General features: G+C 49.0%; 2 protein-coding genes across 3 annotated transcripts in view; both read right to left on the bottom strand.

Annotated features, from left to right (window-relative positions):
* Positions 1-13,617, bottom strand: part of LOC140390030 (unconventional myosin-VIIa-like) — a 172,919-nt gene extending 159,302 nt beyond the window's left edge. For both annotated transcript variants that reach the window (XM_072474873.1, XM_072474874.1), the window contains exons 1-2: positions 13,438-13,617; positions 2,386-2,592 (exon numbers count right to left, since the gene is read on the bottom strand). In XM_072474873.1, the coding sequence (XP_072330974.1) occupies positions 2,386-2,592; positions 13,438-13,608 (378 nt within the window). In that variant the 5' untranslated portion in view covers positions 13,609-13,617. The remainder of the gene's footprint in view (positions 1-2,385; positions 2,593-13,437) is intronic.
* Positions 13,618-15,415: 1,798 nt separating this feature from the next.
* LOC140390031 (unconventional myosin-VIIa-like) overlaps positions 15,416-15,600 on the bottom strand; it is a 251,412-nt gene continuing 251,227 nt past the window's right edge. Inside the window, exon 21 of the mRNA XM_072474875.1 lies at positions 15,416-15,497. Coding sequence (XP_072330976.1) covers positions 15,426-15,497 — 72 coding nt within the window. The 3' untranslated portion in view covers positions 15,416-15,425. The remainder of the gene's footprint in view (positions 15,498-15,600) is intronic.

Below are 15,600 nucleotides of genomic sequence, written 5' to 3'. Positions count from 1 at the left end.
TGCTGATGCTCTGAGTAGGCTCTCGTTCCCTCTGGCACTGCTGCCCGTGCCACAAGAGATTGTCCTCGGGTTAGATTTTCTGGATACCCTGCCGGTTTCTTCAGCCTGAATCAGGAACTGGACTCAACACGAGACATTCCTCTCGAACGTCAATTACATGGTTCTAATTGGATGGTTCCACGACAAGTCAGATCAGGTTCCTGGGTGATGGTACCACCCCCAGCAAGAGAGTCACTGCTGCAGGCGCTGCACAGTGTGTACCCTGGGCAGACTAAGATGAAAATGTTGACCAGGAGCCACAAATGGTGGCTGAGTACTGACAGAGATATTGAGAACCTGTTTGTCAGTGTGACTTCTGTCAATCATGCGCCTGCGGCTCATCTGCATCCATGAGAGTGCACAAGGTTACACATTGATTTCGCTGGCCCCTTCCCAGGAAGAATGTTCTTTTTTAAAAATATAAATTTAGAGTACCAAATTATTTTTTTCCAATTAAGGGGCAACTTAGCGTGGCTAATCCACCTAACCTGCACATCTGTTGGGTTTTGGGGGCGAAACCCACGCAAATACGGGGAGGATGTGCAAACTCCACACGGATAGTGACCCAGAGCCGGGATCGAACCTGGGACCTCGGTGCCGTGAGGCAGCAGAGCTAACCACTGTGCCACCATGCTGTCCTCGGAAAGAATGTTGTTGATACTGGTGGATGCCCACGCCAAGTGGCTGGACGCCCAGGAAATGGGAACAAGAACCTCAGCAGCCACCATCGAAGCCTTGAGACACATTTACGCCATTCACGGCTTTCCAGAGGTGTTGGTTTCTGACAATGGCAGAGATTTTACAGGCTAGGAGTTCCAACATTTTGTTCAGACTAATGGCATCCAGCACACTCGTGCAGCTCCTTATCACCCGGCCTTGAATGTCCTGGCAGAAAGAGCAGTGCAAACGTTTAAACCTGCAATGATAAAAAACAACCAAATCGGCCGCAGTGCCTCAAATTCCTCCTCTCGTACAATACCACCCCTCACATCACTACTGGGGTCACACCAGCAGAGCTACTGATGGGTTGTCGGCTTCGTACTCAGTTAGACCTGGTGTTCCCCAACTTGGTGGGGAGGGTGGAGGCGACGCAAGCCGCCCAAAAGTATCACGACTCAGTGAATGACAACAGATATAATTTTTGTGAGGAACTTTGCACCTGGTCCATCGAGGATACCTGGGAAAATTGTGGCAAAATCTGGTCCTGACTTATATCTGATGGACGTACAAGGGAGACGAGTGTGGAAGCATGTAGACATAAGGAACAGAGAGGTTCCAATGACTGAACAGGTGGTTCCGGTGGGCACTACCAGCACCCCTTTGGTGGAGCCTGAAGCAAGGGTTGAGGAGGCCCCTCCCATTACGGCTGAAGGGTTTGGAGAGGGGTGCAACACCAACGAACCTGTCAAGACCCCAAAGCAACCTCCTGCATTTGACGAAGACACTGCCTCACTGGTGGAGGATCCAGTTGGGGAACTGAGGCATTTCACCAAGCCTAAGAAGTCCTCTGACAGACTGACTTTGCGAAGGGCTGTACTGTACCACCCCGCGATCTTTCACAGGCTATGTGACCCGCTTGGGACCTATCACGCAGGAGCACGTGAACACGACCAATGGGGAAAAAGCACACGGCCCTGGGAGCAGGGGACCAGGCAGTATGGACCCAGAAATCAAGGAGTAAAGATCTGTATGATATTTCTTTGTGCCTGTATATAATAATAATAATCTTGATTGTCACAAGTAGGCTTACATTAACACTGCAATGAATTTACTGTGAAAATCCCCAGTCGCCACTTTCCGGCGCCTGTTCGGGTACACTGAGGGAGAATTCAGAATGTCCAAATTACCTAACAAGCACGTCTTTCGGAACTTGTGGGAGGAAACCGGAGCACCTGGAGGAAACCCATGCAGGGAGAACGTGCAGATTCCGCACAGACAGTGATCCAAGCCGGGAATCGAACCTGGGACGTTGGAGCTGTGCAGCAACAGTGCTAACCACTGTGTTACCGTGCCGCCCAGTTAGATATAGTTAGATCTCATTGCTGTTTCCAGTAAAGCTCTTTGTTATACGAGAAGGCTCCTGAGTGATACTTCGCACTACTACAAATACTATTTGTTGTCAATGTAGAATTTTAAATGCAAATAATATGCATTCAGTCTGGATGTCTCTCGTGACGATCTCCTTAACACAAATACTCTCTTTGTTAAAAGTACACAGCCGCATGAGTCCTGTGCACTGACCTGTGTTTTAACTGACTGCATTGAGGAAAATAGTCTATTTTATGAATGCAGTCACCCTGAAGCCAATGAGCCAATTTCTCTTCCACATGGGAGGAATTCACTTACTAGAACATCAACATCATCTTCATGAAAGAGCAGCGGGTGACGAAGAGCTTGTTGAATATGAGTGTGTGTCGAGGACCCCTGGAAATAAGTAGCAGCATATTTTGGAAAGGTGTATTGGGCAAGATCGTCCTCTTCCTCAGACCCAGATGAAAGAGAGATATCGTCCAATTCAAACTCCTCCAATTTCTCCTGTTTCACTTCCAAGTCCTGAAAAGAAGTGCAGAGCATGAGCAACAGAAACAGAGCCCAGTCATACAGACAGTGTTCCCATTGATACAGAGATCCCAGTCATACAGACAGTGTTCCCAGTGATACAGAGATCCCAGTCATACAGACAGTGTTCCCATTGATACAGAGAACCCAGTCATACAGACAGTGTTCCCAGTGATACAGAGATCCCAGTCATACAGACAGTGTTCCCATTGATACAGAGATCCCAGTGATACAGACAGTGTTCCCAGTGATACAGAGATCCCAGTCATACAGACAGTGTTCCCATTGATACAGAGATCCCAGTCATACAGACAGTGTTCCCAGTGATACAGAGATCCCAGTCATAAAGACAGTGTTCCCATTGATACAGAGATCCCAGTCATACAGACAGTGTTCCCAGTGATACAGAGATCCCAGTCATACAGACAGTGTTCCCAGTGATACAGAGATCCCAGTCATACAGACAGTGTTCCCAGTGATACAGAGATCCCAGTCATACAGACAGTGTTCCCATTGATACAGAGATCCCAGTCATACAGACAGTGTTCCCAGTGATACAGAGATCCCACTCATACAGACAGTGTTCCCATTGATACAGAGATCCCAGTGATACAGACAGTGTTCCCAGTGATACAGAGATCCCAGTGATACAGACAGTGTTCCCATTGATACAGAGATCCCAGTGATACAGACAGTGTTCCCAGTGATACAGAGATCCCAGTCATACAGACAGTGTTCCCAGTGATACAGATATCCCAGTGATATAGACAGTGTTCCCAGTGATACAGAGATCCCAGTGATACAGACAGTGTTCCCAGTGATACAGAGATCCAAGTCATACAGACAGTGTTCCCAGTGTTACAGGGATCCCAGTCATACAGACAGTGTTCCCATTGATACAGAGATCCCAATCATACAGACAGTGTTCCCAGTGATACAGAGATCCCAGTCATACAGACAGTGTTCCCATTGATACAGAGATCCCAGTCATACAGACAGTGTTCCCAGTGATACAGAGATCCCAGTCATACAGACAGTGTTCCCAGTGATACAGAGATCCCAGTGATACAGACAGTGTTCCCAGTGATACAGAGATCCCAGTCATACAGACAGTGTTCCCATTGATACAGAGATCCCAGTCGTACAGACAGTGTTCCCAGTGATACAGAGATCCCAGTGATACAGACAGTGTTCCCATTGATACAGAGATCCCAGTCATACAGACAGTGTTACCAGTGATACAGAGATCCCAGTGATACAGACAGTGCTCCCAGTGATACAGAGATCCCAGTCATACACACAGTGTTCCCAGTGATACAGAGATCCCAGTCATACACACAGTGTTCCCAGTGATACAGAGATCCCAGTCATACAGACAGTATTGCCAGTGATACAGAGATCCCAGTCATACAGACAGTGTTCCCAGTGATACAGGGATCCCAGTCATACAGACAGTGTTCCCAGTGATACAGAGATCCCAGTCATACAGACAGTATTGCCAGTGATACAGAGATCCCAGTCATAGAGACAGTGTTCCCAGTGATACAGAGATCCCAGTCATACAGACAGTGTTCCCAGTGAAACAGAGATCCCAGTGATACAGACAGTGTTCCCAGTGATACAGAGATCCCAGTCATACAGACAGTGTTCCCATTGATACAGAGATCCCAGTGATATAGACAGTGTTCCCAGTGATACAGAGATCCCAGTCATACAGACAGTGTTCCCATTGATACAGAGATCCCAGTGATACAGACAGTATTGCCAGTGATACAGAAATCCCAGTCATACAGACAGTGTTCCCAGTGATACAGAGATCCCAGTCATACAGACAGTGTTCCCATTGATACAGAGATGCCAGTCATACAGACAGTGTTCCCAGTGATACAGAGATCCAAGTCATGCAGACAGTGTTCCCATTGATACAGAGATGCCAGTCATACAGACAGTGTTCCCAGTGATACAGAGATCCCAGTCATACAGACAGTGTTCCCAGTGATACAGATATCCCAGTGATACAGACAGTGTTCCCATTGATACAGAGATCCCAGTGATATAGACAGTGTTCCCACTGATACAGAGATCCCAGTGATATAGACAGTGTTCCCATTGATACAGAGATGCCAGTCATACAGACAGTGTTCCCAGTGATACAGAGATCCCAGTCATACAGACAGTGTTCCCAGTGATACAGAGATCCCAGTCATACAGACAGTGTTCCCAGTGATACAGAGATCCCAGTCATACAGACAGTGTTCCCATTGATACAGAGATCCCAGTGATATAGACAGTGTTCCCAGTGATACAGAGATCCCAGTCATACAGACAGTGTTCCCATTGATACAGAGATCCCAGTGATACAGACAGTATTGCCAGTGACACAGAGATCCCAGTCATACAGACAGTGTTCCTTGTGATACAGATATCCCAGTGATACAGACAGTGTTCCCATTGATACAGAGATCCCAGTGATATAGACAGTGTTCCCATTGATACAGAGATCCCAGTGATATAGACAGTGTTCCCATTGATACAGAGATGCCAGTCATACAGACAGTGTTCCCAGTGATACAGAGATCCCAGTCATACAGACAGTGTTCCCATTGATACAGAGATGCCAGTGATACAGACAGTGTTCCCAGTGATACAGAGATCCCAGTCATACAGACAGTGTTCCCAGCGATACAGAGATCCCAGTGATACAGACAGTGTTCCCAGTGATACAGAGATCCCAGTCATACAGACAGTGTTCCCAGTGATACAGATATCCCAGTGATACAGACAGTGTTCCCATTGATACAGAGATGCCAGTGATATAGACAGTGTTCCCATTGATACAGAGATCCCAGTGATATAGACAGTGTTCCCATTGATACAGAGATGCCAGTCATACAGACAGTGTTCCCAGTGATACAGAGATCCCAGTCATACAGACAGTGTTCCCAGTGATACAGAGATCCCAGTGATACAGACAGTGTTCCCAGTGATACAGAGATCCCAGTCATACAGACAGTGTTCCATTGATACAGAGATCCCAGTGATACAGACAGTATTGCCAGTGATACAGAGATCACAGTCATACAGACAGTGTTCCCAGTGATACAGAGATCCCAGTCATACAGACAGTGTTCCCAGTGATACAGAGATCCCAGTGATACAGACAGTGTTCCCAGGGATACAGAGATCCCAGTCATACAGACAGTGTTCCCATTGATACAGAGATCCCAGTCGTACAGACAGTGTTCCCAGTGATACAGAGATCCCAGTGATACAGACAGTGTTACCAGTGATACAGAGATCCCAGTGATACAGACAGTGCTCCCAGTGATACAGAGATCCCAGTCATACACACAGTGTTCCCAGTGAAACAGAGATCCCAGTCATACAGACAGTGTTCCCAGTGATACAGAGATCCCAGTCATACAGACAGTATTGCCAGTGATACAGAGATCCCAGTCATACAGACAGTGTTCCCAGTGATACAGGGATCCCAGTCATACAGACAGTGTTCCCAGTGATACAGAGATCCCAGTCATACAGACAGTATTGCCAGTGATACAGAGATCCCAGTCACACAGACAGTGTTCCCAGTGATACAGAGATCCCAGTCATACAGACAGTGTTCCCAGTGAAACAGAGATCCCAGTGATACAGACAGTGTTCCCAGTGATACAGAGATCCCAGTCATACAGACAGTGTTCCCATTGATACAGAGATCCCAGTGATACAGACAGTGTTCCCAGTGATACAGAGATCCCAGTCATACAGACAGTGTTCCCATTGATACAGAGATCCCAGTGATACAGACAGTATTGCCAGTGATACAGAAATCCCAGTCATACAGACAGTGTTCCCAGTGATACAGGGATCCCAGTCATACAGACAGTGTTCCCATTGATACAGAGATGCCAGTCATACAGACAGTGTTCCCAGTGATACAGAGATCCCAGTCATACAGACAGTGTTCCCAGTGATACAGATATCCCAGTGATGCAGACAGTGTTCCCATTGATACAGAGATCCCAGTGATATAGACAGTGTTCCCATTGATACAGAGATCCCAGTGATTTAGACAGTGTTCCCATTGATACAGAGATGCCAGTCATACAGACAGTGTTCCCAGTGATACAGAGATCCCAGTCATACAGACAGTGTTCCCAGTGATACAGAGATCCCAGTAATACAGACAGTGTTCCCAGTGATACAGAGATCCCAGTCATACAGACAGTGTTCCCATTGATACAGAGATCCCAGTGATACAGACAGTGTTCCCAGTGATACAGAGATCCCAGTCATACAGACAGTGTTCCCATTGATACAGAGATCCCAGTGATATAGACAGTGTTCCCAGTGATACAGAGATCCCAGTCATACAGACAGTGTTCCCATTGAGACAGAGATCCCAGTGATACAGACAGTATTGCCAGTGATACAGAGATCCCAGTCATACAGACAGTGTTCCCAGTGATACAGGGATCCCAGTCATACAGACAGTGTTCCCATTGATACAGAGATGCCAGTCATACAGACAGTGTTCCCAGTGATACAGAGATCCCAGTCATACAGACAGTGTTCCCATTGATACAGAGATGCCAGTCATACAGACAGTGTTCCCAGTGATACAGAGATCCCAGTCATACAGACAGTGTTCCCATTGATACAGAGATGCCAGTGATACAGACAGTGTTCCCAGTGATACAGAGATCCCAGTCATACAGACAGTGTTCCCAGCGATACAGAGATCCCAGTGATACAGACAGTGTTCCCAGTGATACAGAGATCCCAGTCATACAGACAGTGTTCCCAGTGATACAGATATCCCAGTGATACAGACAGTGTTCCCATTGATACAGAGATCCCAGTGATATAGACAGTGTTCCCATTGATACAGAGATCCCAGTGATATAGACAGTGTTCCCATTGATACAGAGATGCCAGTCATACAGACAGTGTTCCCAGTGATACAGAGATCCCAGTCATACAGACAGTGTTCCCAGTGATACAGAGATCCCAGTGATACAGACAGTGTTCCCAGTGATACAGAGATCCCAGTCATACAGAGATCCCAGTCATACAGACAGTGTTCCCATTGATACAGAGATCCCAGTGATACAGACAGTGTTCCCATTGATACAGAGATCCCAGTGATACAGACAGTATTGCCAGTGATACAGAGATCCCAGTCAAACAGTCAGTGTTCCCAGTGATACAGAGATCCCAGTCATACAGACAGTGTTCCCAGTGATACAGAGATCCCAGTGATACAGAGATCCCAGTCATACAGACAGTGTTCCCAGTGATACAGCGATCCCAGTCATACAGACAGTGTTCCCATTGATACAGAGATCCCAGTGATACAGACAGTGTCCCCAGTGATACAGAGATCCCAGTCATACAGACAGTGTTCGCATTGATACAGAGATCCCAGTCATACAGACAGTGTTCCCAGCGATACAGAGATCCCAGTCATACAGACAGTGTTCCCAGTGATACAGAGATCCCAGTCATACAGACAGTGTTCCCATTGATACAGAGATCCCAGTGATACAGACAGTGTTCCCAGTGATACAGAGATCCCAGTCATACAGACAGTGTTCCCAGTGATACAGAGATCCCAGTCATACAGACAGTGTTCCCATTGATACAGAGATCCCAGTCATACAGACAGTGTTCCCATTGATACAGGGATCCCAGTCATACAGACAGTGTTCCCATTGATACAGGGATCCCAGTCATACAGACAGTGTTCCCAGTGATACAGAGATCCCAGTCATACAGACAGTGTTCCCATTGATACAGAGATCCCAGTGATACAGACAGTGTTCCCAGTGATACAGAGATCCCAGTGATACAGACAGTGTTCCCATTGATACAGGGATCTCAGTCATACAGACAGTGTTCCCATTGATACAGAGATCCCAGTGATACAGACAGTATTGCCAGTGATACAGAGATCCCAGTCAAACAGACAGTGTTCCCAGTGATACAGAGATCCCAGTGATACAGACAGTATTGCCAGTGATACAGAGATCCCAGTCATACAGAGAGTATTGCCAGTGATACAGAGATCCCAGTCATACAGACAGTGTTCCCAGTGATACAGAGATCCCAGTCATACAGACAGTGTTCCCATTGATACAGAGATCCCAGTCATACAGACAGTGTTCCCATTGATACAGGGATCCCAGTCATACAGACAGTGTTCCCATTGATACAGGGATCCCAGTCATACAGACAGTGTTCCCAGTGATACAGAGATCCCAGTCATACAGACAGTGTTCCCATTGATACAGAGATCCCAGTGATACAGACAGTGTTCCCAGTGATACAGAGATCCCAGTGATACAGACAGTGTTCCCATTGATACAGGGATCTCAGTCATACAGACAGTGTTCCCATTGATACAGAGATCCCAGTGATACAGACAGTATTGCCAGTGATACAGAGATCCCAGTCAAACAGACAGTGTTCCCAGTGATACAGAGATCCCAGTGATACAGACAGTATTGCCAGTGATACAGAGATCCCAGTCATACAGAGAGTATTGCCAGTGATACAGAGATCCCAGTCATACGGACAGTGTTCCCAGTGATACAGGGATCCCAGTCATACAGACAGTGTTCCCAGTGATACAGAGATCCCAGTGATACAGACAGTGTTCCCAGTGATACAGACAGTGTTCCCAGTGATACAGAGACCCCAGTGATACAGACAGTGTTCCCAGTGATACAGAGATCCCAGTGATACAGACAGTGTTCCCAGTGATACAGAGATCCCAGTCATACAGACAGTGTTCCCATTGATACAGAGATCCCAGTGATACAGACAGTGTCCCCAGTGATACAGAGATCCCAGTCATACAGACAGTGTTTGCATTGATACCGAGATCCCAGTCATACAGACAGTGTTCCCAGCGATACAGAGATCCCAGTGATACAGACAGTGTTCCCATTGATACAGAGATCCCAGTCATACAGACAGTGTTCCCAGTGATACAGAGATCCCAGTGATACAGACAGTGTCCCCAGTGATACAGAGATCCCAGTCATACACACAGTGTTCCCAGTGATACAGAGATCCCAGTCATACAGACAGTGTTCCCAGTGATACAGAGATCCCAGTCATACAGACAGTGTTCCCAGTGATACAGAGATCCCAGTCATACAGACAGTGTTCCCAGTGATACAGAGATCCCAGTCATACACACAGTGTTCCCAGTGATACAGAGATCCCAGTCATACAGACAGTGTTCCCAGTGATACAGAGATCCCAGTCATACAGACAGTGTTCCCAGTGATACAGAGATCCCAGTCATACAGACAGTGTTCCCAGTGATACAGAGATCCCAGTGATACAGACAGTGTTCCCAGTGATACAGAGATCCCAGTCATACAGACAGTGTTCCCAGTGATACAGAGATCCCAGTCATACAGACAGTGTTCCCAGTGATACAGAGATCCCAGTCATACAGACAGTTTTCCCAGTGATACAGAGATCCCAGTCATACAGACAGTGTTCCCAGTGATACAGAGATCCCAGTCATACAGACAGTGTTCCCATTGATACAGAGATCCCAGTCATACAGTGTTCCCAGTGATACAGAGATCCCAGTGATATAGACAGTGTTCCCAGTGATACAGAGATCCCAGTGATACAGACAGTGTTCCCAGTGATACAGAGATCCCAGTCATACAGACAGTGTTCCCATTGATACAGAGATCCCAGTCATACAGACAGTGTTCCCAGAGATACAGAGATCCCAGTCATACAGACAGTGTTCCCAGTGATACAGAGATCCCAGTGATATAGACAGTGTTCCCAGTGATACAGAGATCCCAGTGATACAGACAGTGTTCCCAGTGATACAGAGATCCCAGTCATACAGACAGTGTTCCCAGTGACACAGAGATCCCAGTGATACAGACAGTGTTCCCAGTGATACAGAGATCCCAGTCATACAGACAGTGTTTCCATTGATACAGAGATCCCAGTCATACAGACAGTGTTCCCAGTGATACAGAGATCCCAGTCATACAGACAGTGTTCCCATTGATACAGAGATCCCAGTGATACAGACAGTGTTCCCATTGATACAGAGATCCCAGTCATACAGACAGTGTTCCCAGTGATACAGAGATCCCAGTCATACAGACAGTGTTCCCATTGATACAGAGATCCCAGTCATACAGACAGTGTTCCCAGTGATACAGAGATCCCAGTCATACAGACAGTGTTCCCATTGATACAGAGATCCCAGTGATACAGACAGTGTTCCCATTGATACAGAGATCCCAGTCATACAGACAGTGTTCCCAGTGATACAGAGATCCCAGTCATACAGACAGTGTTCCCAGTGATACAGAGATCCCAGTCATACAGACAGTGTTCCCAGTGATACAGAGATCCCAGTGATACAGACAGTGTTACCGTTGATACAGAGATCCCAGTGATACAGACAGTGTTCCCAGTGATACAGAGATCCCAGTCATACAGACAGTGTTCCCAGTGATACAGAGATCCCAGTCATACAGACAGTGTTCCCAGTGATACAGAGATCCCAGTCATACAGACAGTGTTCCCATTGATACAGAGATCCCAGTCATACAGACAGTGTTCCCAGTCATACAGACAGTGTTCCCAGTGATACAGAGATCCCAGTGATACAGACAGTGTTCCCAGTGATACAGAGATCCCAGTGTTATAGACAGTGGGCGAAATTCTCCGAACCCCACCGCCGGGTCGGAGAATCGCCGGGGGCTGGCGTGAATCCCGCCCCGCCCGTTGCCGAATTCTCCGGCACCAGAGATTCAGCGGGGGCGGGAATCATGCCGTGCCGGTTGGCGCCCCCCCCCCCCCCGCCCCGCCCCGCGATTCTCCGGCCCGGATGGACTGAAGTCCCGCCGCTAAAATGCCTATCGCGCCGGCGTAGATTAAACCACCTACCTTACCAGCGGGACAGGGTGGCGCGGGCGGGCTCTGGGGTCCTGGTGGGGGCGCGGGGCGATCTGGCCCCGGGGGGTGCCCCCACAGTGGCCTGGCCCGCTATGTGGGGGTCTCTGTGTGTGGGGTGGCTATGTGGGGGTCTCTGTGTGTTGGGGGCCTATGTGGGGAGTCGCTGTGTGTGGGGCTATGTGGGGGTCTGTGTGTGTGGGGGGCTATGTTGGGTGTCTCTGTGTGTGGGGGGGGGGGAATACGTGGGGAGTCTGTGTGTGTGGGGGGGCTATGTGGTGGTCTATGTGGGGAGTCTCTGTGTGTGGGGGGGCTACGTGTTGGTCTATGTGGGGAGTCTGTGTGTGGGGGCTCGGTGGGGGTCTCTGTTTGTGGGGGGGGGCTATGTGGGGAGTCTCTGTGTGTGGGGGGGCTGTATGGGGGTCTCTGTTTGTGGGGGTCTATGTGGGGAGTCTCTGTGTGGGGGGGCTATGTGGGGGTCTCTGTGTGTGGGGGGCTATGTGGGGGTCTCTGTGTGTGGGGGGGGCTATGTGGGGGTCTCTGTGTGTGGGGGGCTATGTTGGGAGTCTCTGTGTGTGGGGGGGGATACGTGGGGAGTCTCTGTGTGTGGGGCCTATGTGGGGGTCTGTGTGTGTGGGGGGGCTATGTGGGGGTTTCTGTGTGTGGGGGGGCTATGTGGGGGTCCTCTGTGTGTGGGGGCTATGTGGGGGTCGCTGTGTGTGGGCGGGGCTATGTGGGGAGTCTCTGTTTGTGGGGGGGCTATGTGGGGAGTCTCTGTTTGTGGGCGGCTATGTGGGGAGTCTCTGTGTGGGGGGCTATGTGGGGAGTCTCTGTGTGGGGGGCTATGTGGGGGTCTCTGTATGTGTTGTGGCGGCTATGTGGGAGTCTCTGTGCATGGGGAGTCTATGTGGGGGTCTCTGTGTGTGGGGGAGCTATGTGGGGGTCTCTGTGTGTGGGGGGGCTATGTGGGGAGTCTCTGTTTGTGGGGGGGCTATGTGGGGGTCTCTGTGTGTGGGGGGCTATGTGGGGAGTCTCTGTGTGGGGGGCTATGTGGGGGGGGGCTATGTGGGGGTCTGTGTGTGTGTTGGGGCGGCTATGTGGGAGTCTCTGTGTATGGGGGGCTATGTGAGGGTCTGTGTGTGTGGGGGGCTATGTGAGGGTCTCTGTGTGTGGGGGGCTATGTGAGGGTCTGTGTGTGTGGGGCTATGTGGGGAGTCTCTGTGTGGGGGGCTATGTGGGAGTCTCTGTGTGTGGGGGGCTATGTGAGGGTCTCTGTGTGTGGGGGGCTATGTGAGGGTCTGTGTGTGTGGGGGGCTATGTGCCACGGTGGGATTCGAACCAGAGTATTACCCTGGGTTTTCTGGATCACCAGTCCATCGACAATACCACTAGGCCACCAGCTCCACCTTCCCATCTGCCCACAATGTTCCCAGTGATACAGACGGCATCCCAGCGATGACAGCAAAATAGAACTAGAGTACTGCAGATGCTGGAAACCTGAAATAAAAACAGAAAATGCTGGAAAATCTCAGCAGGTCTGGCAGCATCTGTGGCGAGAGAAACAGAGGTAACCTTTCGAGTCCATATGACCCTTCTACAGACCTGCTGTATAATCCAGCATTTTCTGTGTCTAATCCCAGAAATGTAGATGGGTATCTTAGTGACGACAGGCGTGATCATGAAAGTGTTCCCAGTGATAAGGTGAAGATTCCAAGTGAATGGATTGTAAAATCTGCCGGGTTTAATTATAACGTCGGGTAGGAAAACACACCTTTGTTAAAATGGTGCCCTGTCTCTTTGACCCACATTGCCCTCGGACTAATCCTGTTACACGCAGCTCAGGATCGCTGGGCATATCCTGGCTTCAATTCTCCAAATGGCCAACATTACCTCGAAACCCCGAGGACCATGGTCTTCCTGGTCGGCCAGCACAGTGGGCAAAAAGGCAAAGATATTGTCCACCATGTCAAGGTCATCGAGGAACTCTGTATTTGGTTTCTGCTGCTTTTTGAAGTAGTCCTCCCTCTGCCGCCTCTCATTCTCCATGTCCATCTTGGCCATTCGTGTCAGGTGGTCCTTCAGAAAGAGCAGAGCTTAGATTTAGCACAGACCTGAAGAATCGGAGGACGTTGGAAGAACAGACACAGCACTATGAAGGCGCTCAAAGGGAGCCCACTTTGCAGAGGACAGCTGCACCTAAGGGAGTGCCATGATCCCACTGCCAAACCTATAGCCCCTGCCAGGAGTGTGGGCATCTGGGAATCATCTCATGGATAAAGTCGCTGTTAAGACTTATGTCAAAGGTCTAGTTCATACAGCTACTGTACACTGCCAACCCTGGTACAGTGAGATGTCTTTAAAAAGGGCATGGGTTAAATCCAGCACCCCCCCCCCCCCTTGCTCAACCCGATCCCCACCCCCCAGCTTCAAAATTGAGCATAACGGAAATCTAGGCTGACACTCCAGTACAGGCGGGGGCTGGGGGGGGGGTGGGGGGGGGGGGGGGGGGGGGGGGGGGGTGCTGCACTATCAGAGGCGACATCTTTCAGATGAGAAATCCATCTGTTCTCTCAGAAGGATGTAGAAATTCCGTGGCACTATTCGGGAAGAGCGAGCAAGTATTCACCAGGGTGCTGGCCAATGTTTATCTTGCAGCTAACTCACATGACTGAAATTGGGTTATCTGGCCTGAGGAAGGTAGCGATGGGCTTCAAGAGGGACATAGGCAGACTGGTGGAATGGGCAAATAAATCGAATGCAGGAAAGTGCGTGAGGTGGTATTTTTGATGATATCAAGTACGAGGGGAGACAATAACATCTAAATGGTGCAACTTCTAAGGGGATGCAAGAAGAGAGAGTTCTGTTTGTGTTTGTGCAAAATCTTCAAAGGTGGCTGAACAAATTCCCACAGCAGCTGAAGCATCGAGCTATTGCTTTGCAACGAGAGGCACCAAGTTTGTTTTAAAACCATATCTTCGCACCCATATTTTTTTCCCCCTTTAGTGCGGGGAAGAATTGCAGAGCTGATTATCAGCCCGTTGAAACCGCGTTATGAATGCTCCTTCTGTGGCCAACAATTCCTGCCGTTGTCTGTGCGGGTGTCTGCACGTTCTCCTCCCCGTGTGTGCGTGGGTTTCCTCCGGGTGCTCCGGTTTCCTCCCCACAGTCCAAAGATGTGCAGGTATAGGTGGATTGGCCATGATAAATTGCCCCTTAGTGTCCAAAAAAAAGGCGAGTTGGGCTTACTGGGTTACGGGGATAGGGTGGAGGCGTGAGCTTGGGTAGGGTGCTCTTCTAAGAGCTGGTGCGGACTCGATGGACCGAATGGCCTCCTTCTGCCTGTAAATCCTATGATTCTATGAACCCGGGAGCTTCTGATACTGTCTGTATAGGGCTTTGGGGTGCCCTGGGGTGGTGGAAGGTGCTATATGAATATAAGGCTTCGCTTTTAGTCTTTACTGAAAATCCCTTCCTCACATCTTGACGTGAGGCTGCTGAGGTTCCACAGGAAACCACTCTGTGCTCACCAAAAGACTGGGAAATTCATGCACTTCATGAAAGGAATTCTAATTTAACTAGTCACTTCAAAGCGTGGCAATCCCCAATATTTAGAGCATTTTAAAATCTGAGCTGTCTGAGTTGCCAAGGGCTGTAGAGCAGCTTTCCCCAAGCTGTGGTAAATGGACCAGAGCTCGAGTCCAGGACATATCCTGAAGCTGCTGTGGGGGAGAAGGTTGCATTGACCAGACATGGGGGGGAAATTGACCAAGGGCTGGATGGCGGCAGTTATGTGAAAAAGTATTGAACGGCGATGATTGTTCAGTAAAGTGTCAGTGAGACTGGGTTGTCAGCGAATACTCATACACGTTTTCTTCTCGTCAGCTTCTGATTTCGCCCTGCACAGGGTCCTCAGCAAAGCGAATTTTCTGAGCTTCAACACGTCTTTGGATCTACAACGCATCAAAAAAGGGAAACACGTCAAAAATGTTTCAAATCTACAACTCATGCTGGCCCAATAATCCACAATCAGCGCACACCCCCACCCCACACAAA

The sequence above is a fragment of the Scyliorhinus torazame genome, chromosome 14 (genome assembly GCF_047496885.1).
Source record: "Scyliorhinus torazame isolate Kashiwa2021f chromosome 14, sScyTor2.1, whole genome shotgun sequence".
NCBI lineage: Eukaryota > Metazoa > Chordata > Chondrichthyes > Carcharhiniformes > Scyliorhinidae > Scyliorhinus > Scyliorhinus torazame.
The sequence above is the reverse complement of the archived record's forward strand: the minus strand, read 5'-3'. Positions and strand labels throughout refer to the sequence as shown.